At 34.3% G+C, this 22,631-nt stretch overlaps 1 protein-coding gene across 2 annotated transcripts in view; it reads right to left on the bottom strand.

Annotated features, from left to right (window-relative positions):
• CNTN5 (contactin 5) overlaps window positions 1-22,631 on the bottom strand; it is a gene marked incomplete at both ends in the record, with an annotated part of 395,341 nt that overhangs the window by 49,119 nt on the left and 323,591 nt on the right. For both annotated transcript variants that reach the window (XM_084285826.1, XM_084285827.1), the window contains 3 exons: window positions 2,089-2,209; window positions 17,340-17,515; window positions 18,176-18,303. In XM_084285826.1, the coding sequence (XP_084141952.1) occupies window positions 2,089-2,209; window positions 17,340-17,515; window positions 18,176-18,303 (425 nt within the window). The remainder of the gene's footprint in view (window positions 1-2,088; window positions 2,210-17,339; window positions 17,516-18,175; window positions 18,304-22,631) is intronic.

The raw sequence follows: 22,631 nt of genomic DNA, 5'->3' as shown, positions 1-22,631 counted from the left end.
AAGTTCTTTCCCATGTCAGTGTGGAACTTCCTGTGCTATAACTTGCAGCCATTGCCCCTTGTCCTGTCCCCACAAACCAATGAGAAGAGGTTGGCTACATCCTTCTGTCCCCCACCCCTCAGATATTTATATACACTGAGGAGATCCCCTCTCAGTCTTCTCTTCTCCAGGCTGAACAGACCCAGGTCTTTCAGCCTTTCTTCATAGGGAAGATGCTCCAGGCCCTGTATCATCTTTGTGGCCCTCCGCTGGACTCTTTCCAGAGATCCCTGTCTTTCTTGTACCGGGGAGCCCAGAACTGGACACAGTACTCCAAGTGAGGCCTGACCAGGATAGAGGGGGAGGATCACCTCCCTTGACCTGCTGGCCACTCTCCTTTTAATGCACGCCAGGATCCCATTAGCCCTGTTGGCCACAAGGGCACAGTGTTGGCTCATGGTCAACCTGTCGTCCACCAGGACCCCCAGGTCCTTCTCCTCAGAGCTCCTCTCCAGCAGGTCGTCCCCCAGGAAGATGTTTTCTGATATGAATAAAATGAAATTATTATTATTATTATTTTTTAAACTGGAAACTATACTGTAAATAAAGAATATATAGCTTTGTATTTCATTGACTTTACTGCATAGTGGCAGTGTTTTCATAAATGAAGTCTTCCTCTGCAAAGTGAAATTCTTCAGTTTACTGAGATGTTTGTTGAAACATCTGTTGCTACTGATCTTGTTTGCTCAGCAATGCCCAGTATCTCCAAAAGCTAAACCTAAAGACGTTTGAAAGGTGCTGAAATTTGGGATCATCAGAGAGTGTCAACTTGCAGGCTACTGAGTGCACTGTATAAGCTGAGATAGATAGAGAAAAAGAATTATCCAATCATAGAAATGAGGGAAGTAGAACATTGTAATTAAAGTATATTTCAATATAAATTCTATTACAAAGCCATCATAGTTTTAGTTTCATCAACAAGGTGGCACGGTAATGAGACACTTGAGTACATACATTCTGATACTGCTTATAATGCACTTTACTTTCATCTCAAACCTCTTCCTCAGAGAAATATTTATTTTCTACTTCAAATTCAAGAAACTCATATATATAACTGGTATTCTTCAATAAAACAATGTAGCAGCTGGTCTGCAGTGTCCTAGATAGTAGTAAGCTAAAAGATTTTTATTGTTTAACAAATTCAGTGACATGAAAGTTGAGATAGCCTTGCTTACCCATAGAGCTTTCTCGTCTTGTCTCAGGGAGGTAAAGGTAACACACAAGTTTTGCATAACCCACAAGGATGACTCAGATTTCCTCAGGCAGCTAAACCAGCGTTATGTTGAAGTGCCCAGTTATGCCATAGCTTATAGAAAGACGATGGTCCTTAAAGTAACTTTATGGAAATATTTAGCAGCTACTCCCATAAAAATGTGAAAAGCCCTGCATCAGCCAGAAGCATTCTTTATCATTTCAAGCATATATTCATCCTAAAAGTGATATATATGAAAACATCAAAACTAAAGAAGTAGTGGAATGCGATAGAAGAAATATTTCTGAACGATTATAATCTCTAAATAATTTTGATTTATTTTTATCTAGAGTTTTTCAAATATTAATGAAATATCTACCTCAATTTATACTTTCAAAACCCGTGTACTCCAAGCGAGGTTACCCAGCTGTGCTACCTAGCAGGGATCCACGCCTTTTGTCATTATAACACTCCCCAGTTGTATTGCCAGTAAGTGGACTAGAAGTCCTTAGCTCCTGTTGTGCACTGAGCATACACATGCACACACACAGTGCAGACATACTCAGCATAAAGGAATATACATATGGTGCTATGCTAAAGTTTGGCTTTATTGCAGGCCAATTGGTGTCCTGGTTAAGATATGAGATCCTGCAGAACATCGACCATGTGTTCCTGCATGTAATCAGGAACGTTCAGTGGAATTTAACATTCAGGTTAAAAAATTACCCAGGCCTAAAGATGTAGCCAAATTTTGGTGGTCACAATACCGTGCAGTCCCTAAAGCCCACATATTTTAATTCCCTGGTACAGTGATTTCTGGTGCCTGCATATTCAGAGGGCACTGTGAGGCTACTCACCCCTAACAAGCAGCTCCGTCTCATCTGACACAGTGTCTGCTGCAGTCTGGACCCTGCAGCCGTATCTCCCAGCGTGCATCAGGAGGATGTTCCTGATCATCAGATCTGCAGAGGACGCTTGCTGAAACAGGGATGAAGGGTCCATTTAAAGTTTAGTATATCTCTGTGTTCAAGGTACCTCACAAAGGTGTTTTGTGAAGTGTGAGAAAGTCACAGCTGCAACTTTCATCTTACACTGGTGTGCCTTAATACTCTCTTTGAGGATTATCAGAACACTTTTCTTATACAATTATTAATAGGGATTGAAGAAGAGGATTTCATGTTTTTAATAACTTTGACTTTGCTTAAAACACTCTGTGAATATTTGCATGCTCAAAGAAAATGCTTCCAAACTAATATAAAGAAATTTGTTAAGGAGCCAAACAGGTTTTTTTTTTTTTTTTTTTTTTTTGATGTAATCCTTAACATTGAACAGGTAGTCTTAGAAACGAAGGATTCTCTCTTCCTCTTCCCTACAATGCAGTGACATTAGGAGTATATATCTCTACATTAATGAAATTAAGATAAATTGAAACAAAATGTTAATTGATTTTATTGACCAAGAGGAAATTAATACTAAATAAGACCAAAGAAATATAAACAGATTTTCATTTTTCCTGATGAAATTTATATATATTTAAATCTAAAACATGTAATCCGTAGATATATGTACAAAGAGAACCAGTTCAGATTTTTATTTTTCATCATTCTAGGCAACAGTAATTGCAATGCCCCAAAACCATGATCAGAAAATTGAAAAGTACAACAGGTAAGAATCTCTGTGTTATTTCGTAAATGGAAGTGATAATATTAGATTTTACATATACAAAATCATTTATATCCAAAATTTACTTTAGTCATTCCATCTTATTCCATCAGATGTAGTGAGCCCAAGTCTACAGATAGTTATAATACTGTAGCTACTTAAGGAAAGATCATGTAAGGGTGAACAGAAGTCACCCTGAGGATATGATGTAGCAATTACAGTTTACTTTCTCAATTCTGTGTTCTGAAAATACTTGAAAAATTTGTAATTCTAAGGTAAACATTAGCAATATGTACATATATATTAGCTAGCTACGTATAGCTAATAGCCATATATATTTTTGTTCCTGTCAAAATATTTTTTATTGAGTCAAAGAGAAACGTTTTTAACAGATTAAATATAAGATTAAAACATATTAGATATCTCTAAATTTTCTTGTTGTTGCTACTCTGTATGATATGTAAATCTAACATGTACAATAGAATTATAATTACACTGCTTATGATATAAAACATATCATTTTAATAATTACAGAAGTTATATGATACATAATCTATAATAATCTACAATTAAATAATGTATAGTTTTACTAAGTACAACTATTCCTATTATAAGCTATTATGTAAACTGCTATTATATTCTTGAGCCATGTAGAGTTTATATAATAAATCACTATGCTATATAAAATGTATTACATCATGTACACTGCATTTTTTACAATAGTATAACAAATATACATAATATATAATAAATACATACAACATATACATATATTGCCTATTTATGTTATGTTAAATTATATTTACATTATTGCATATTAATTATTACATATTAAGAGTAATAGATTTTCATATATAGTTATATATTTTTATATAAAGTAGTATAATGTAATGCAGTGCAATATAGCCTTATATGGTATAATACTATATGTTATATATTATGTACAGGTGTTTATATACTTCTCTTCGGTGTTTCACTTTAAGAAACATTTACTGAGTATTTCTCTTCTCAGATTTTATTTACTTTGCTAACCAAGAAAAGATTGTCAGTCTCTCCTTGAATGACAGTTTCCCCAGGTTTTAATTTGAGTCACTTTTATCCTGAATGACTAAAGTTGTATTTATTTGCCTGTTTTTTTTTTTTTTTTCCTTTTTTTTTTTTTTTTTTTCTTCTTCACATATTCTGCAGTCAGGTAGGTAGGTACGCTCAGATCTTCATTTGCAAGTTATGAGCTCTCACTTTATAACCATCATCCCATATGTATCTGACCTTGCACTTTGAAGTATTAAATTTATGTTTATGACTTCAGTTCTCAAACCCATCTAATTTTTCTTTTGCGATATTTTTGTCATCTGTTGTTTTGGTAATATAATAAACAAATAAACAAATAAATTTGGGCAATTTTGTACCACGCAATTGTCATTCACATTCTTGTACTTCTATGCCAATGTCAAGGTTAAATAAGATCGATTCCAAGATCTATCTTTTAAAAGCTAGTTTCTCCTTTCTGGGAAGAGCAGCTCCTTTTCAGCACAATATCTTGCCTTATCTTCTTTAGCTGATGAATGGAATGGAATGGAATGGAATGGAATAGTTCAGTTGGAAGGGACCTTCAAGGGATCATTTAGTCCAGCTGCCCACTTCAGGGCTAACTAATCTTCTCCTCATTTACATTTTTGGAAGTGGGGTTGTTGTATTCCACACAGCAGCAAGGCCAAATCCCTACTGAAGCATATTCACATGGAAGGAAGGAAAACAGAGGAAGCAGGTCAAGAACATTACTGACACCAGAGTGAATGATCTATGGCTCAATAACCCTGTAAATGTAAGAAGTATGTATATAATGGTAGTGTTTTGCCTTCTGAAGTGTCCTCAGAATGATATTGCTGGAAGCAAGCTACTCATTACCAGGTCGTAATACAATTCCTGTATTTCTGCTCTGGCATTCCAGAAATCACAGTGATGAGTGCTCTGCAGCTGTAAAAGCACATGCATGACCAGGAGTCAACTTCAGGATACACATTTTTCTAACACATCAGAGTTTACTAGCCAATGAAATGGGTTGCTCAAGATGATTAATGATTCTAGTACAAAGCCTTCAATATTAGAAAGGTAAGGCCAGAATCAGTCCACTTTTGTTCTCTCTTCTTTGGATGTAATTTATGTGTTTTGTTGTCAAGTGGGGAGAAAAACATTATGGGTAGCAATTATTTGGTTTCATTGCTCATAAGCTCTTAAAAAACCTGACTGTCACTGTCTTCCTGAGAGTTCATGACAATATGAATCATAATATTCTTAATCAGGAAAGATATATGCATTTCATATGCATACCTGTGTAGCTGGGCTGGCAAGCAGCTATTGGAAAAATCATCGCTCTAAGTAGAGAGCTGTGTAGTAAAATGGAAGCCTGTGAAACACTTGGATTTATTACAGCACAACAGAATGTACAACCAGCATTGTTTGTGCAAGTGGAAGAATACTACATTTGGTATGTTTAATACAGATGGATATATGTTTAGACATTAGCTTCATTATCATGGTAAATGATGAGACATTTTAGATTCCATTTAGATAACTAGGAACTATGTTTGACCAAGACCTCTAAAAAAGAAAATATTATTTGCTGTTCAGTGGTATCAAGGGTCTTTACAAATTTTAAGGTTTCTCCTATTTTATGCAAGATATATAAATTTTAGAAAAAAAAATATTATATAGTAAGATTTTGGCAATATTTAACTTTACTCTGGGGATAAAACAGTTCATAACTCTAAGTATTCCTAGATTTTATCCTTGTTTTGTACAAAGGCTTCACAATATACAGAAAGACTAAGTAAAGGCTTTATGAAGAGAGCTATACTATTGTTGCTATGCTGTTGCTATGCTCATTCTCGTCTACTGGAATGTAAGGACTTTCATATTAACCCTTAAAGCAGCCCTCATTATTGAGAATGAAAGGATTTGTTTATTTAGGAAAAGTATTAGAAGCCATAGTAATAGGCCATTATTTTGTGGTGATTATTATAGAGACTCCCTTTTATCTGGTTGATTATTTACACTAATGTCAATAGAGAATTGTTTGGATAATCATAAGTTGTATCTATTTTGACAATTAGCTTTGTATCTGAACTTCCCTAGGCCTGGAACAAAGCCAGGGAAGAAGAGGCTGCGGCCAAACAGTTGGCACATGTAAGACCGGACTAGAGTTTTAGACTGGATTAAAAACAATGAGAATTTGAAAGTAAAGACATTACAATACCAGTGGGTCAAGGTTCATGTATTGTTTTGTTGATGATCTTATCCTGTTATAAGTTCAAGACTACAAAAAAATTCTGGTGGTCAAACTGATGTGCTGGCTTTCCATATCTTAAGACAATCTCTATAACATGTCACTGGAGTTGCTTGTTTAAATCTGAATGATGACAATCCAGTTTTAAAAAATCTGTTAAGCAGGGAAGCATGTAATGCTTCAGCAAAAGCAGAGCCTTGCCCTCCTCTTTAGGGAAGATGCAGAACAGGTGATTACAAGTAGTGTAGAAAGAGTTTGCATCTTGACTATGTGACTCAGAACAGCCTGAGTTATCTGTGACAGCGTGGTTTTAATATAACGAAAGCCAAAATTAGTGGTGTCTAAATTTCTTTGTCAATATCTAAATTTCCAATTTATTAAGTGTACATTCTGGAAAGCTGCATTTAATTCCACTAATTTTATGTTCTTCTTCAACAGAGCACATTTTGCAATACATGCATTATATCAAAGAAGCATTTAATTAGAAAAAATCTATATTCATTGTTGTTCTGAATATCATTTATTACCCATTTAGCCAAGTATCAAAAGTATTTGTATTTATTCAGTAAAAACTTCTACTGTGTGGAATATATATTGTATTTTAACAAATTTAAGGAACATTTATTAGGCAACTTCTAATGATTTTAAGGAAAGGTAAAATTAACTTTCAAGGCCAACATCAGCTGGGCACTTACTGCAACACTGAGCACTTTTGGGGCCTTCAATAACCAACAAATAAATAATAATACAGGTACTATGCTATCTGTCATGACTAATAGTTCTTCTTTCTGGGACAACAAATTATTGTGTCATTTATATTATGCTCCAGAGTATTCCATTCATCAGTTTTTGGGTAGCTCCAGTGATGAATACTGCGTGAATCTATTATTCTTACTGTTCCAGTGTGATACGTTATCTGAGGTCATAGTTATGTCTTCAGTGTATCTACTTAGGTTTACAAGTATTGACTTTTTTTCTTTCTTTCTTTCTTTCTTTCTTTTTTTTTTTTTTCTTTCCCACAAGCTGATGCAACCTCTACATAGCATCTGCTTTTGGTATAGAGATACTTCCAAGGAGTATGTAATATTTGTATTTAGTTAAATGAGCATTATCCTGTTTTTTTGCGTTATCCTTTGTCTTTTGCACCCATTGCCCTAAAGTAGGGGAAGGGGAAGGGAAAAGGAAAGAGGAAGGGGAAGGCCTTGCTGAGAACTTTTTGTTGTTGAATTAATACGTTTTCAGCCTTTCCACATCACTATTGAAAGGAAGCTGTATGTGGATTTTTTCCCTCTCTGTTTCATAAATCCTAAGAGACTGTGAGTTGCTTTGCAGTGAAGCAACTTTTACATATGGTTCTTAAAGTGGAGAGAATTATACTTATTCTTCCTTTGAGACTGGGTTCATTATCTTGAGCTGGTTGCTAGGAAACCTCCCCATTAATCTGTCCATTCATTTGTTGTGTTTTTATCTCCAAACCAAGGTGGTTCATTCAGTATCCCACCTTTTCTTTTAAAGGCTTTGTGCAAGAACAATCTTTAATCTACCTTCTTGAAATGGAGCTCATGGTTACAGAGCCAAGCCGTTTTTTAGCATCCAGTAAGTCTGTTGTTCACTTCCTATCTCTTCCATCGAAGAATTAAACATTGGTTTGATAATTAAAAAGCTCATTACATCTATTCAAACTACGGAATCATATGTGGAAAATATACATTAAAGAAACTTACATTACTCTCTCCTCATGAAAGAATCCTAGCATTCATTTCACCTGTTTCTAATGCCTCTAATTTTCTATGTTGGTTATAATACTTCCCTTCCACACTCCAGATGCAGTTCTGTAAATGTAGCCCCGCTTTGTCTCAGCGAAAGGGACAAAAAGACAAGGTAGTTCAAAATCCTAGGTAGTCAATTGAAATGATTTGGCAACTTGCAGCTCACAGCTTCTGCACTGCAAGGGCCTGGGGTCTAGAAACTCTACCTATCACTTGTGTCGAAGACTGGGCTTGGGAACTCCATCTGGCCACCACGCTGTGAAAATTGTCTCCCTGCTTGGGAAGAACATATGTAAAAAGGTAGTGAGACTGTTGTGACAGATCATGAGAAAACACAAGGTTAAATCAATAATGAAAAGAGTGGGCCAATCACCATTACAGGAAAACTTTTATGTTGAAAACCTAACCCATGTTTGAGTCAGTTCTTTACAATGACTGCAGGGGTTTACTGAGGCTATTTGTATGTCATCTCACTTGCTTGACAGTCAGGTGTGAAGATACTTTCCTGAAAAAATTGTTTCTGCATAGAAGAGAATGATCAAGAGGTATAAAAAGCTTGAAAAGTAGATAAACATTTTGTAAAGTCATCTTCTGTACAAGCTTAGATCAGTAAAACAGTGTTCTGTAATTAAATGGGACAGAGATTTGATCCCAAATAATAAAGACCACAGCTATTAATGTTATCTTGTTCAGTTTATTTAAAATATATCAGCTATTTTTACAGCTAACACACAGGTGAATTCCTGACTCATACATTATTGGATTTAGCAGAATAGTCTTTATTAATGAAATTCAGTCAGACTAAATTAAAAAATGATTTCACAGCTGAATATTGCTTGTTTGACGTATTTGATTAGCAATGGAATTTATTTTTGGTGAATTTATCTGAAGTAAAATAATGATTCTACAGAACAACCTCATGGCTATGTTAGCTTTATACCATCAACAGTAAATGAAAAATAACAATACAATGAAGTTATTTTAAATTATACTGATGATTTAAATGTACATTATGATGGATTGTTGGCTTCAAGACAACTTCTGTTTGTAATACATTAAGGTGCCATTTTATGCAAATTCTTAGCTTTAGCATATCAACCACTTGCCTGTTGCTCATGATGTTTATGAATTGAAAATATTTAATGTGTTGAAATGCAACAGATTTTTGTGTTGATATAAGGATCATGGAAAATTATAATGCGTGTTCTATCATTTAATCATATAAACAAATTCAGAACAAAGATTAGTTTATTGTCAATGTTTGTTGTGATTACTGGTATATAACAGTACAAAAATGGTGGTATAATAGTATCCACGCTGGTGCCAGTTGACTGAGGAATACCTGATGTATTTGTATTATCATGTACTGGGTCTGGTTGGAATGTTAACTTTCCCGGCAGCAGCCCATACAGTGCCGTACTCTGTACTTGTAGCTGGAACAGCAGTGTTATCACACCAGTGTTGTGTCTACTGCTGAGCAGCAGTGGCACAGCGTTGGGCCTTTCTCTAACCCTCTTAGGGGGTGGGCAAAAAGTGAGGAGAGAAACATCACTAGGGCAGCTGACCTAAACCAACCAAAGGGATATTCCATACCATGTGATGTCACACTCAGCAATGAAAGGTGGAAACAGGAAGAAGAGGGGAGGGGTGGGCTCTCCTTGTAAAAACGTCAGTCCTCCTCTCGAACACCGGCTGCGTGCATTGAGGCCTTGCTTCAAGGACGTGGTCAATCATCGCTTTTTTGTGGGAAGTAGAGAGTAATTTCTTTCCTCTGCACTTCCATATAGCCTTCATTTATTTTATTTGTTTGTTTTCCTCCCTTCTTTTTATTTTTCCTTTTCCCCTCCCTTTTCCCCTTTCCCTTTTTGTTTCCCCTTAGTTAAATTGTTTAGTTCATGGTAGTCTTTATTTAATTATTATAATTATTTCCCTTTAATTAAATTATCCTTATCTCAACCCGTGAGTTGTTCTTTGCTTTACTTCTCCCCCTCCTCATCTAAAGGAGGGGGAGTGAGAGAGCGGTTGTGGGGTTTAGCTGCCCAGCACGGTAAAACCACCACATATCCCTATCTATAAGAAATTGTAAAAAGAGGTGGCTTTCAAAGTTTCAGATTTTTGGATCCATGATGATCTTCAAGTGGGAATATGGAACTTTCTAGTAACATTATTTTTGAGCACTGTGCATAGTGAAATCAGCAATAATGAAAAGTGTTGTTTAGAGTGAACACTGCTGGTTAGGAATAGATGTTGGGGTGAACAGAATGGACTTTACAGTACTGCTTGACTTGCTGCAAATTAGTTCAGTTCATAGTATCTGAGAAAAGACAGAAGAGATGAAGTTAAATGCATGCCAGGAATATCTCAGGTACTGGTATAGTTTTGTGAAGTTTAGAAGGAAAAAAGCAGATAAGATATTTTTTAAAAATGGAAAAAAGTGATAAAAAAAGCTGGGATATGAAGTGAAAATCTTCAGGACAGAGAATGTCCCTACTCTCATATTCCCCAATTTGTTTTCTGTACTGAAGTTACTATTAACAGGAAGGAAAGAGTGAAGTACATAGAATATTTGTGCTTTGTTTAAAGCTGCAGATTTTTATTTTTATTTTTTTATTTTTATTTTTTTAAAAAAGGAAGACTGTAGAGCTAAATATATTATTTGAATATTGAAAATTTGAAATTTGAATATTTGAAAATTTGTGATGGTAGTGATGGTGTTAGTGATGGATGTGGTGTTAGTGGTGGATGAAGATGATAGAAGTGAAAATAGCATCCAGCTGTGACAATTGTAACATTTTAAGGAAACATCAGAACAGGAAACATGAAGAGCAGACACATGACTGGGATTTCATTAGCATGCACCACAAAGGATGCTACGACAGCTGTATGTAAACAGAGATTTATTAGCTGGGTTCAAAGCTGATGGCACACCTTAACTCTGGGAAAGAAAGCCACCTAAGAGAAGAAAAAATCAAAAGAAAACAAACAAACAAAAAAAAGGCTTGGAGGGGAAGACGTACGAAGAACAGCTGAGGTCACTGGGCCTGTTCAGCCTGGAGAAGAGGAGGCTGAGGGGAGACCTCATCACAGTCTACAACTTCCTCGTAAGGGGGTGTCGAGAGGCAGGAGACCTTTTCTCCATTAACACCAGTGACAGGACCCGCGGGAATGGGGTTAAGCTGAGGCAGGGGAAATTTAGGCTTGACATCAGGAGGGGGTTCTTCACAGAGAGGGTGGTTGCACACTGGAACAGGCTCCCCAGGGAGCCTGTTCACTGCACCGAGCCTGTCTGAATTTAAGAAGAGATTGGGCTGTGCACTTAGTCACATGGTCTAAACTTTTGGGTAGACCTGTGCAGTGTCAAGAGTTGGACTTGATGATCCTTAAGGGTCCCTTCCAACTCAGGATATTCTATGATTCTATGATTCTAAACAAACAAACAAAAAAAAAACACGAGAAAGAGAGAAAGGGAAAAGAAAAGAGAATACTTCTCCTGGTGGCCAGCCAGAGAAACCCTTGTCCTCTCAAGGTTCTCTCCAGTGCAGTAGGTGACAGAGAAGACAATGATGAGATTTAGTTTTTGCCATTTCCCCCCCTGGCCTTAACCTTTTCTTTGAGACCTGTTCATTCATCTTGTTAATTGGTTAATGTTGATTGGCGTATGTTAATTAACAGCCAATGTTGTACCCAGCTTGACTGTTAAGCTTTTCAGGACATACATTAGATAATATTTATTAAGTAGTTAAGTGATTGATATTTATTTTACTTCACACTGTTCTCCCCTCCCTCCCTCTTTTCTTTTTTTTTTTTTTAATTTTCCCCTAATATTAATCAAGATCTATAAAACAGGAAAGAAATAAAGGAGGATGAAAGGAGGGATGTTTTTCAGACTACTGGGAGCTTTCCATATGACCCTGCCATAGCAACCTGACTGGGGTTTGCAAGTGTAAGGCCATAAGAACAAAAACAAGTGAATAGCAGCATAAGGAATGATGCAAGGGAGAAATACTGCCAGGGGTGCTCTGGAAAACACTGGACAACAGCTTGGGAGCAAGAATGCAGAGCTGCAGGTGAAAAACAGGCTACACAGAGCCTTCAAATTAGACAGTATTGATCAGGTGCTCAAACCATCAGCGGTGCTGTTACAGCCCAGATTAATACTGGGCTAAACAGAGTTAAATGGTGCAACAGCTGCAAAGAAAGAGAGGAAAGAATAAAAAATGGGCTGTTGTGAAATATCTGGTATTTAACTCCCCCCCCCCCTTTTTTTTGTCCTTTATATAATAAATTTCTTGTAAACAAGGGAAGGCAGAAATACTTTAATGGAATAAGGTTATGATTTTTTTTTTTTTTTAAGGATGTGACTTTTTTATGATGATCATTTTTCTGATAGAAATCAGTTTTCAAGGATATTTAGTCACATTGTCCAAAATGTTCAGTTATCTCCCTGTTCCAAAGTAAAATGAAATGTAAGAGATGTTACTTATCATCTTCTCTCTTTTACTCTCTATTCATAGCCAAAACTACAAGTATTTGGGCATATCAGTTCACACACTGTTGATTTTGGGAAATGCTCAGTGTCCCATTTTAATGCATCATGCAGGTATGTCTGTAAATTTAATCAGTTCACAGGGACTGTTTTATTCTGGAAGCAGCACATGGAAAAAGTTTGTATCAGACAATGGTTTTCATTGTGTTCAGATTTTGAGTAGTAGCTACCAGTCATAAAACAAAAAGTTTTTTGACATGCAATCCTTATTCTGTTGTGTGTGCACCTCCTCACCCCACCCTGACCATGAAGTTTACAAGAAACAGAAAACTCCTGTTCATAAAGCATATCTCTTCTACAAGACTTTTGGCAACTATTACTTTTTTTCTATGGGTGGGTGTTAAATAAAACCAAATGAGATTAATTCAATAGGGCTTTTATCTCAAATAAAGAGCAGATATATTATGATTAATAGCCTGCTCTTTTAATTGATACTATGCAGTGTAGAACTTAGTGCTTCCTATTTAGAAAATGGTAATGAAATTTTAATCTTCTGGAAGATCATTACAAGGCAACAAACAAAGGAGAGACTAGAAAATGTAGGGAAAGATGCAAAGTTATGCTCTCATAGGTTCTAAGTTATCATATTCAAGTCTCCAGTGCTAGAAGGTGGTTAATGTACTGTCCAGTTTATATATACACTAGCCTTTTCTAAGTGAAACAGTGGATTTTAATTCACTTCTATGTGGAAAAAAATGATAGCAGTAAAATACAATGTGACAATTTGTGCTTATGGCTTTCCATGGTTGCAGTTTCAGTTAAGGTAAAAGACCAAGAAGATATTGAGACTAAATCACTTTCCTCAGTCTGAAAGTTATTCATACAGGTCAAGGTGAGGGACACTAAGAGCAATGTTGCTGCTTACCATTATGTAGATGAACACAATAAATTATTTTATTTGGCTGCCATAAAAACAATGTCAGCTTTCAAACACAGCTTTGGAATAAGGATAGCTGGTTGAAAATCAACTCATAAAATCAAATGTCTTTAACTAGAAAATAGATACCTCCTCTAGAAAAATAAGGTAAATTCTGTTTTGTTTTGTTTTGTTTTGTTTTTCTCAAAAAACAGAAAATTCTGAACAGGAATTCTGGATTTAACAACAACAACAACAAAAAAGTAGGATAGAAAATCAAAGTTACCCTAACAGATGCAAACAGGTTTATATTTTCTGTGCTCAAGTGCTCACTGGTGTTGCTGGAAGGAAATTCTGGCAGTTCAACTTCTATTCAACGTAATTTCTTTTAATTACACAGATTACCTCCCCACAGACCCTGAAATGTTATCAAGTCTTTTGGTTGACAAAATATGATTTTTCTGATGCCAAAGGACTCTTGGTATATGTATCCCTTTGAATGATTGTTCTGCTACAGAGCCTGTTGTAGAGTTATGCATGCAAAATATTTGGCACATTTTCTGTCCTAGAGTACAGTCGCTCCAGTGGATTTTTGCCTCTTTCCCTTCAAGCATAGCTTTTTTCAATTTGACATCCTTACAACACTTATCCTACCTAAATTGCCATATTGCCTAAATCCTAAATCCTTGGTAGCTCAGTAAATAACAGAAAAAACACCTTTAATTTGTATAAAAAATAGTTCTCAGTATGATTTTTTTTTTAAGAATGCAATTTTAAACCAAGCAAAGTAATATGTATTATTAATAGAAGCTTGTCCCTTTCCTTTTAACTGTAATTAGTAAGGAACATGCAATTTTAGCAAATGGAAATTTATCTATGATCCAAATAAATGTTACTTAGGTGATAGCTTTTATAACACTTTATTAAGCATCAAAATGTTTGTCATACTTAACTCCTGGAGCTGTCACAGTGATACTGTGAGCAATGCAACTGGTGTTGTGAAGCTGATAGTGGTTTTGTTATTAACAAAGTCCCCATTCAAATAATGTTCAATCTTTCAGGCTTTCAAACATATAGACAAAACCCAAGCAAACCCGAGCAATTTATTTATTTTTAATCTGATGAAGAGTCAGTGTAAAAATGGGTGTATAGAACTTCATGCACACAAAGTATATTATTTTTCTTAGATGTACTCAAATAAAAGCATATTGTGCAGGATCAACTCATGCATTTTTTTTTTCCAAAAATGTAAAGTAAGGGATATAAATGGAATTCTATTAGATTTCAAGTGTTCAAGTTCCTTTAGTCTGCATTCTTAAAGCAGTGTCTTTATCACATTGTGTAGCACTCTGAGAATGGATAGATGGGATTACCTGATGGGATTACCTGATGGGATAAACAGAAGAGGTTTTTTTTATGTTGCTTTCCCCTAGTACATGGTCATTCTTTAGGTTTCAATTAAGTAAAGGATTATCTTTCTAACCTCTTGATTAATTTTACATGTTCATGTAGTTAACAAAAAGGTAAATGAGATATAATTAACTAGGCTCTGGAAATGAATAGGTATGAGAATTTTTATTTTTATTATTTATTATTTTTTCCCCCTAATGTCTGTCAAAACACAGAAAGTTTCTTATATCCACAAATATTACTTTGGAGTTTTGCACCTTATGATACAACTTGATTTCAAGACAACACAGGCAGGCCTTTTGATAAATGGAGATCTGCACAGGTTTTTACTACTACTTTTTAAGTGGGAGAAGGATGTGTCAGATATCTCCAACAGCATTCAAAAAATTGTAGTGAGGATTGTCCTAACTGGTCATGCACTTTTCAGTACATACATTTTTCACATTCACATACATTTTTCAGTACATCTGTCCTGAAAAGGAGTGTTTCTCCTATCCCCATACTGTAATGAGTCAGTAGGTATCAGTACTATGAGTCAGTAGCCCTCTTCTAGTTCATCCAAGCCTAAACTACTATTCTAAAATAAATAAATTAATTAAAAAAACAAGAGAAATGTCTTGACATTTAAATGACTTAGGAATGCAAGTAAATGAAGCATGGCTTGACAATCTCTTGTGTGAGCAATCTTGTAAAGACAAATCAAGCTACTCCAGTTTAAAATAAATAAATAAATAAAAAAAAATCATTTTGGCATCATTTTATTATTTCTTTAAAGCTTTATAGTATTTCACTATTTTAACACTGGCTTAATAAGGACAAAGTAGACCCTCATCTGTTTTAAAAAAAATAAATATGTTCTTTCTCTTCAGCTTGTTTTTCTTTTATGATCAGCTGAAGTTTGCAATTTGTTAAAAAAAAAAGTACATTTTACAAAAGCATTTAGGAAATGGTTAGGGTTCTGTGCCTCTGATGATAAAGATGACAGATTTTTGTTTCTTATGCAACCATTTTTTATCCACTTAGGCATTTAGATATTGAACATTGACTCCATTATGACAGCATGAATATTTCTCTGAAAATGTCCTAGTATGTCTTACTTCAGGTTCTCATTCTGAATGGACCCTAATTCTATCAGTTTGACGGCTGTCTGTGGTGGAAATGAAATTATGAAAGAACTCTTAAAAGATTTACAAATCCCTGTGTTCATATAATAAAATAAATTCAATTAATTTTGCTTTACTTTGGTAGGAGAAATGTCTTTGGTAATTTCCTAGCCTGAGGATTTTTCTTGGTGATTATAACTTGAAGATAACTTACAGACTTGAAGATGCTCAAATGTACTAAAGGATCTGTGTAACACATTTTAGATTTCAAATTTTTTGAAATAACTTGATTTAAACAGTAAGGATAGGTGTTTTCTTGAATTATAAGATGTTTTAAATTTGAAGTAAAAGAGGAAAAAAGGAAGAAAGAGAGAAAAGGAAGGAAGTTACAGTTTTTCCTTCTTAAATATTTAGTATTGGATTTTGAATATTGGATTTTTGATGAAGAAAAGTACGCTAAGAACCTTCACACCTTACTAATATTTTTCAATGACAAAGCTTATTGAAGTCAAACAAAACAAAAACAAATAAACAAAAAAGCAAATCCCTCACCACCAACACGCATACAAAATGAATACAGTATGACATATAAAGCCAAGCAGAGGAACAAATTGATTGTCACTGACAAGATTTCTAGTGCAAAGTTAACTTTACTACATTGTGCTCAAATTAGACACATTGACTTTTAAAAGTTCCTGACCTTTGTGAGGTTCATTATTCTGTTAACATAGCATGGACTTTTGATTTACATTTCATTAATGGCTAAATTGAAGTAAATGTCTGTAGCTTTTATTTCCATACTCATTCACATTAAGAAATTTCTTTCTACTAAGAAAAGTTCAAACAGTTTTACATGGGACGGACTCGTGTTACTTTATCATACTATTTGATCATATTAAATTCTTTTTGTTTTTAGTATATATAATTTGTATGCATATTTTTCCATTTGATTTTTATTAACTTTAATAGCAGTTGCATAGCTAGAATCTACTTGGGGGGGGGAACGCGAGGGGGAGAGGTGGGCAAGGGATGGTGGTGGCAGAGAGAAGGCTGGAGAATAAAACATAGTCCTTGTTATTCAGATAACAAAATATGAGCTAAATAAATAAAAACATTGGGAGGTAAGGGCATTCCAACAACCATACTATCTGTAAGAAAGATAAAGTTTATAGCAGCATCCTTTTTGTATTGAAATCAATAGAATTATGTAAGGAAGATTAGATTCAAACTACTTTCTGTTCCCTCACAAAGATCAACAGGTACCTCACTAATACTAACAGATGAAGAATTAACTCTAGTAACCTGAAGTTTGTACCTCTTCTAGCTGTAATTTCTTTCCAACATTAGTGAAACAAGTTATCTTTCAATTTTGTTAGACTCTTGTACGTGGAAGGCATGAAAAATCATGTAAAAAACATGTAAAATAAATTTTTATCACTTTGCAGCACACATAAAACCATACGTATGATCACTTACTGCCTTGATGCTTTCAAAGTGTCCACCTTCTTTATCAAAGTCAATTGGCTGCCCATTAAGTGTCCAATAGAAAGTGACATCTAGTGTGCTGTCATGAAGGGCTTTGCAACTGAGGACAATGCTTTCTCCAACTGTTAACTCTATCTTCTTGGGAGTCAGCTCTATTCTTGTTGGTTCTTGAAATATAGAAGAATAAAGAACATTTCAATGGAAGTCTAGTTATGGCAAGGCATCAATATAATGTTTTTAAGTTTTGCTTGGTTTACTCAGACCCTGCATTTATTCCCTTTTTCTTTTTTTTTTTTTTTTTTTTTCAAATATATAGTGCTAAATACTGAAATATACATACATATATATATATATGTATATATTTGCTTGCTTTTAAAGCTGTAACACTTGGAATCTTGTGATTGTATTGTCTTGTAAAAAATAAATGAAAAATAATAAAAAAAAATCCAGGCATAAATATACAAAGATGACCATTGAACATCTAAAATGAAAAGCAATATAAGAAGTCACCTACAAAGTGAGAAAAAATGTGGCTTAAAAATTAATTGTGAATCAGTCCTTAGAATGTTCATTGATGCAATTTTTTTTTTTCCTTCAGAATTCAATCCTCTTTAGAAAAGGGATCCCTCTTCAGAAAGCAAGTGAGATCCCAAAAGATAAAATATGTTAAAAGGGATATTGATTTTTATTTTTTCTTCCTCTCTCTCTCTCTCTCTTTTTTTTTTTTTTAATTTTATGGATCTATTTGTGATGATCTGGTTGATTTAATATGTCTGCAAATATTAGCAATGAGATATCATCAATAACATCAAAGTTTTTTGTCATACCTTTAACAGATACTGATGCAATGATTTCTGCAGATCCAAATACATTTACACCTTGGCATAAATACCGTCCTTCATCAGATTTAGAAGCATTCAGGATTCGTAGGCTCCCATGTGGAAGAATAGTTATCCTGAAAACGAAAAATACATAAATATATCTCCATTCCCAGCAGCCAAATTTCATGATGATAAATTTTACAGCTAATAAATAAGATTAAGGCCTGCTGCCTCTGTAGTTAGGGATGAGGAAGATGATAATTGTGATAATCTCCTGTTTCAAAAGGTTTGTAATAACCCCATTTTACTCCTTTTTCTTTAATTCATAAAGTTACAAGGAGCCATCAGTGGATTAGTATCTTTTAACACATATCCATGGTGAATATTAATTAATATTTTGTAAAGAGTAAAAAGGTGATTCTTCATAATTTGTGTTTAAAGTTTCACTGTTATATTTTGTCAAATTAACCACAAGATATTTCATTAAAATAAAATAAAATCTTATAAACCAAATCTAAGAAGAATGGAAAGCAAAATGTAAAAGAGAACTGGAAAAAGAAAACAAAAACAAAACAACACATAAAATTAATTATATCTAGTCAAAGTATGATTGATGACATTACTAGACAGTGTAGCATAGACACTTAAATAATCTCCACTTTTTTGTAGTTTAGAATTTTTTTTAAATTGAGTCTAGTATTATTCCAGTTTCACCACATTTCTTATTTGAATAACCTCACTGAAATATACTCATGAGAAATATTTAGCCATTTACACTTGGGAATTTCAGATTTTGTCTTTGCTTACACTGTATTAGTCATAAAATATATTAAGCTGTACAAAGTACAAATTAACATGCTTTAACTGATCTAAAAGAAACAAAGCCACAGAATTTATGTTAAGTCTGCAGCCCTGGAAGAACATTAAAACAAAACAAAACAAACAAAACCCAATAACAATAATAAAAACATTACTTCTGTCCTGACAGAGAACTGCAAGGCTAAATGGCATATCTTAAATGGCAATTAAGCCAAACCCTGCTTGCAGATATTGGACTCATTAATATGCTGGGTGGTTGTTAGGGTTCTCCAAAGAACATAGGAGGTATGGGTTGGAAGCAGGCGTGGACACTGAAGGAAGATAATTCTCAGTAAATGCTTTCAGGTATCACATAGAAGTGGAGGAGGTGAAGGAGTGCTTCCTTCTCCTGTATTTTGAAAGTAAGATTAAGACCTCTAGCTGTATTAAAGTATCTAAGTGGGTAGGTGGCCTTTCACAATGATGGCTGGATTTTTAGATACACCTCTACAGTAAAGATTTTTGTTAAAGTAGTGACTAATATTCCTTCTGCTGGGAATATTGTGTTGAGGTCAGAAATAGCGGAGACTGCAGTGTTATAGTTTATTCTTCATAGAAAAGTTTGTCACCAGGAGTAAGGATTTCTCACCACCCTTATTAAGAGGTCTGTGTTGGGCTCTTCAACAAACAATATATGGAAGGAATTCCCTTTGTAGGTTGGACACCTTAAAGTGCAAAACTGAGTTTTGTTTAAATTAGCAGTGATTAAATAAATACTTTCAATTATGTGTTCAAAACAAATCACCAATATGAGAAAAATCACCAAAATGAAAAATATTATTTTTTACTGTCAGGAAAAACAACAACAACAACAACAACACTCCATTCTCTGACTTTGGTGTTTTATTATATGACATTTATAGAAATAGTGGTGGAGAAAACAGAATTTTATTCTCATGAGAGAATGTACAGTTATTCACTTCAGATGTAAAACTACTTACTGTTTTTAACCAAAAAAATATAATAATAATAGCTAAATAGCTTCAAATGTGAATGGAGCAAAGAAAAGACGTCAACAAATTCCACAGTACAATATGATGCTCTATGTCCCCTCTTACCCTAAACTAATATATATCAGTTTTTGAGTTATATTACTTGTCTAAAAGTAATTTTTTAGAAAGCAAAATTATATTAGATAACTGCTTTGTATCAGAATTTTGAGCTTCCTTTTATCTAACTATTTATTTATTTATTAATGCAAATGGGAAAGTTTTGTTACAATATTTCACACCTGTGACTGGTTTCACATCTGAAGTAAAAAGGAGTACATGTTTCACTAGAATGGTATCTGGTTTAAGAACTGATTGGGATGTAAGCTTCCTTCTTTTCTTCTTGGTGCAAGTAGTCTTTTGTATATTTCTTCTCAAGATACTTGGTGATCAATGCTCTGAGGACATTGTATTATTAGTATGATAGTAGCCTTTGCAGAACAGTAATAGTTGTCATCATACTGTCAGCATCAGACAAGTGAAAGGACACTCCTACAATGCTTACAAATTATAAAAGCTAATACACAGCATAAGTCATGATATAAAACTGTTTTTCATTCTGATCTCAGAAGAAAAGAAAGTTAGATGCATATGGAAGATGAATGAATCTTATACATATAATCACCTACTATTCTATTCAGCTAAAAGGTCTTGGAAGCTCTTCTCTATTCTTTCATGAGGAAAAGAATAATTGCTCAATCAAAGGAATTGCAAACACATTTGCTGGTGAATTATCTGACTCAGAAATTAATACTTTCCTTAAAATACCTAACATTCATTTGTTCTCCCTTTTTGTGTTTGGGAAGAAAGCCAGGGTTTAGTTGAAATGCTTTATTTATTCACATAACACTTGCTGTACACAGCAGAAACACAGACTTCTCCCTCCTGCCCTGCAAATATCTGTCATGGAGACACCACCCGTGTAGTATGTCAACATATTTTAATAAGAAAATTCTGTAGCAAAAGTTTTTTTTAACATTATAAACAGAAGGGTAGCAAAGAGAGAAGAAATGAGGTTGGAGTACAGTTAAGAACAATTTAAGAATTCAGGAAAAAAAAAAAAAAACAAAAACACACAAAACAACACATTATAAACTGAGGGAAAGATTATGATTATAGATGAAGTTATAGAGAAGGGATGGATCAAGGTGATAGTTTGGAGATTATTGTATCTAAGTTTAAGCAAAACCTAATGGAGATAAGTGTTGTCCATCCAGGGACTCTGAAAAAAATTGGCATATAATCTTACTCTCTCTGTAGAAAAAATTTTCTACATAATAATGTGGAGAAAAAGATATGAGAATTGATGTCTTGGAATCAGTAAATGTGCTGGTTTAATACCAAAAGCAAAAAAAAAAGACTTTTAGCAATAATATTAGTAAAAAGAATAATTGGGATAATAACAGCAAATGAACAGGATGTAAAATTCAACATGATTTAACTAACATAAAACTTCAGGGCAAGACAAAATTATTATAACATTTAATAAGAGAAATATTTTCTAGAGAAAGTGAATGCAAATTTCATCTTCGAAGTGTTCATTAATGAGGCTATTGGAATTCACATGACTGTTTAAACAAGTTTAATACAGAAATTTAAGATGGTTAAGGAACAGTCTGAACAAGAGAGGAAAATCAATTTTGTTGAAAGAGAGCTGGGTCTTTGAAATATCATCCTATTTTTCATAATGACGAGGATACAAAAAGAAGGATGCTAGAAATTTGCTGAAACAAACAGTACACTGATGCAGCAAGTATCAAACAGGAGGGCTTTGGTGACTCTGAGAATTACATTCATAGAAAAGTAGTGGATGTTGCTCTGGACTAACAGTACTATACAACAAAAGTAAATGCAACCCTAGAATATAGTAGATACTAACCAGCAGCTCATTATGGAAGTGTTTATAGTTAAGGAACTGAGAAAACGTAACCTGGAATATAGGTCAAACATCAGTACTAATATCATAATTATTCGGAAATCTTAATTTTAAGAGCTAGCACTCAGGAGCTCTATTATCAGGATAACCAAGAAGGAAGATGCTTATAAAATGAAAGATAAGGTTAGATGAGCACATGTTAATTCATGGATCTTTCACATAGAATCAGTACTGTTTCTATTGACAGTAATAAAATGCCACATGTAATTCATATTATAGATTTAGATAAACTCAGATATCTCGACCTAGAACTGAATCTCACCCTCAGATCTTGAGAAAGTTCCCCAAATATAAATGCCTATTATCACCTGACATCATGTGAGGCACAGAATCGCAACTGCTGTTTACATCAAAAGTGTGGTTTGAAAGTGAATTCCCCCATTTCCTCCCCTTATTCTGGCTTTGGCTATTATCAAGAAGCAGTCTATAAACTCATGAACTAAACTTTCAGCCAAAATTGAGAGGTATTCTTGAAGAATGCATCAGTTTTTGGCCACAAATATGCATCCAAGACATGGGATGGGAATAAAGCTACTGTGAAGAGAAACCCTGAATTAGGCACTGTGGACAGTGGCAACTTACACTCTGTGAACTTGCTCCTTTTCATTCATAGTGAAATAGTCCAAGGGTATCCAAGACACCTGTATAGGGCTGAGAAATGCTATACAAAACCTATGAG

Source organism: Netta rufina (genome assembly GCF_964035555.1).
Source record: "Netta rufina genome assembly, chromosome: 1".
NCBI lineage: Eukaryota > Metazoa > Chordata > Aves > Anseriformes > Anatidae > Netta > Netta rufina.
The sequence above is the reverse complement of the archived record's forward strand: the minus strand, read 5'-3'. Positions and strand labels throughout refer to the sequence as shown.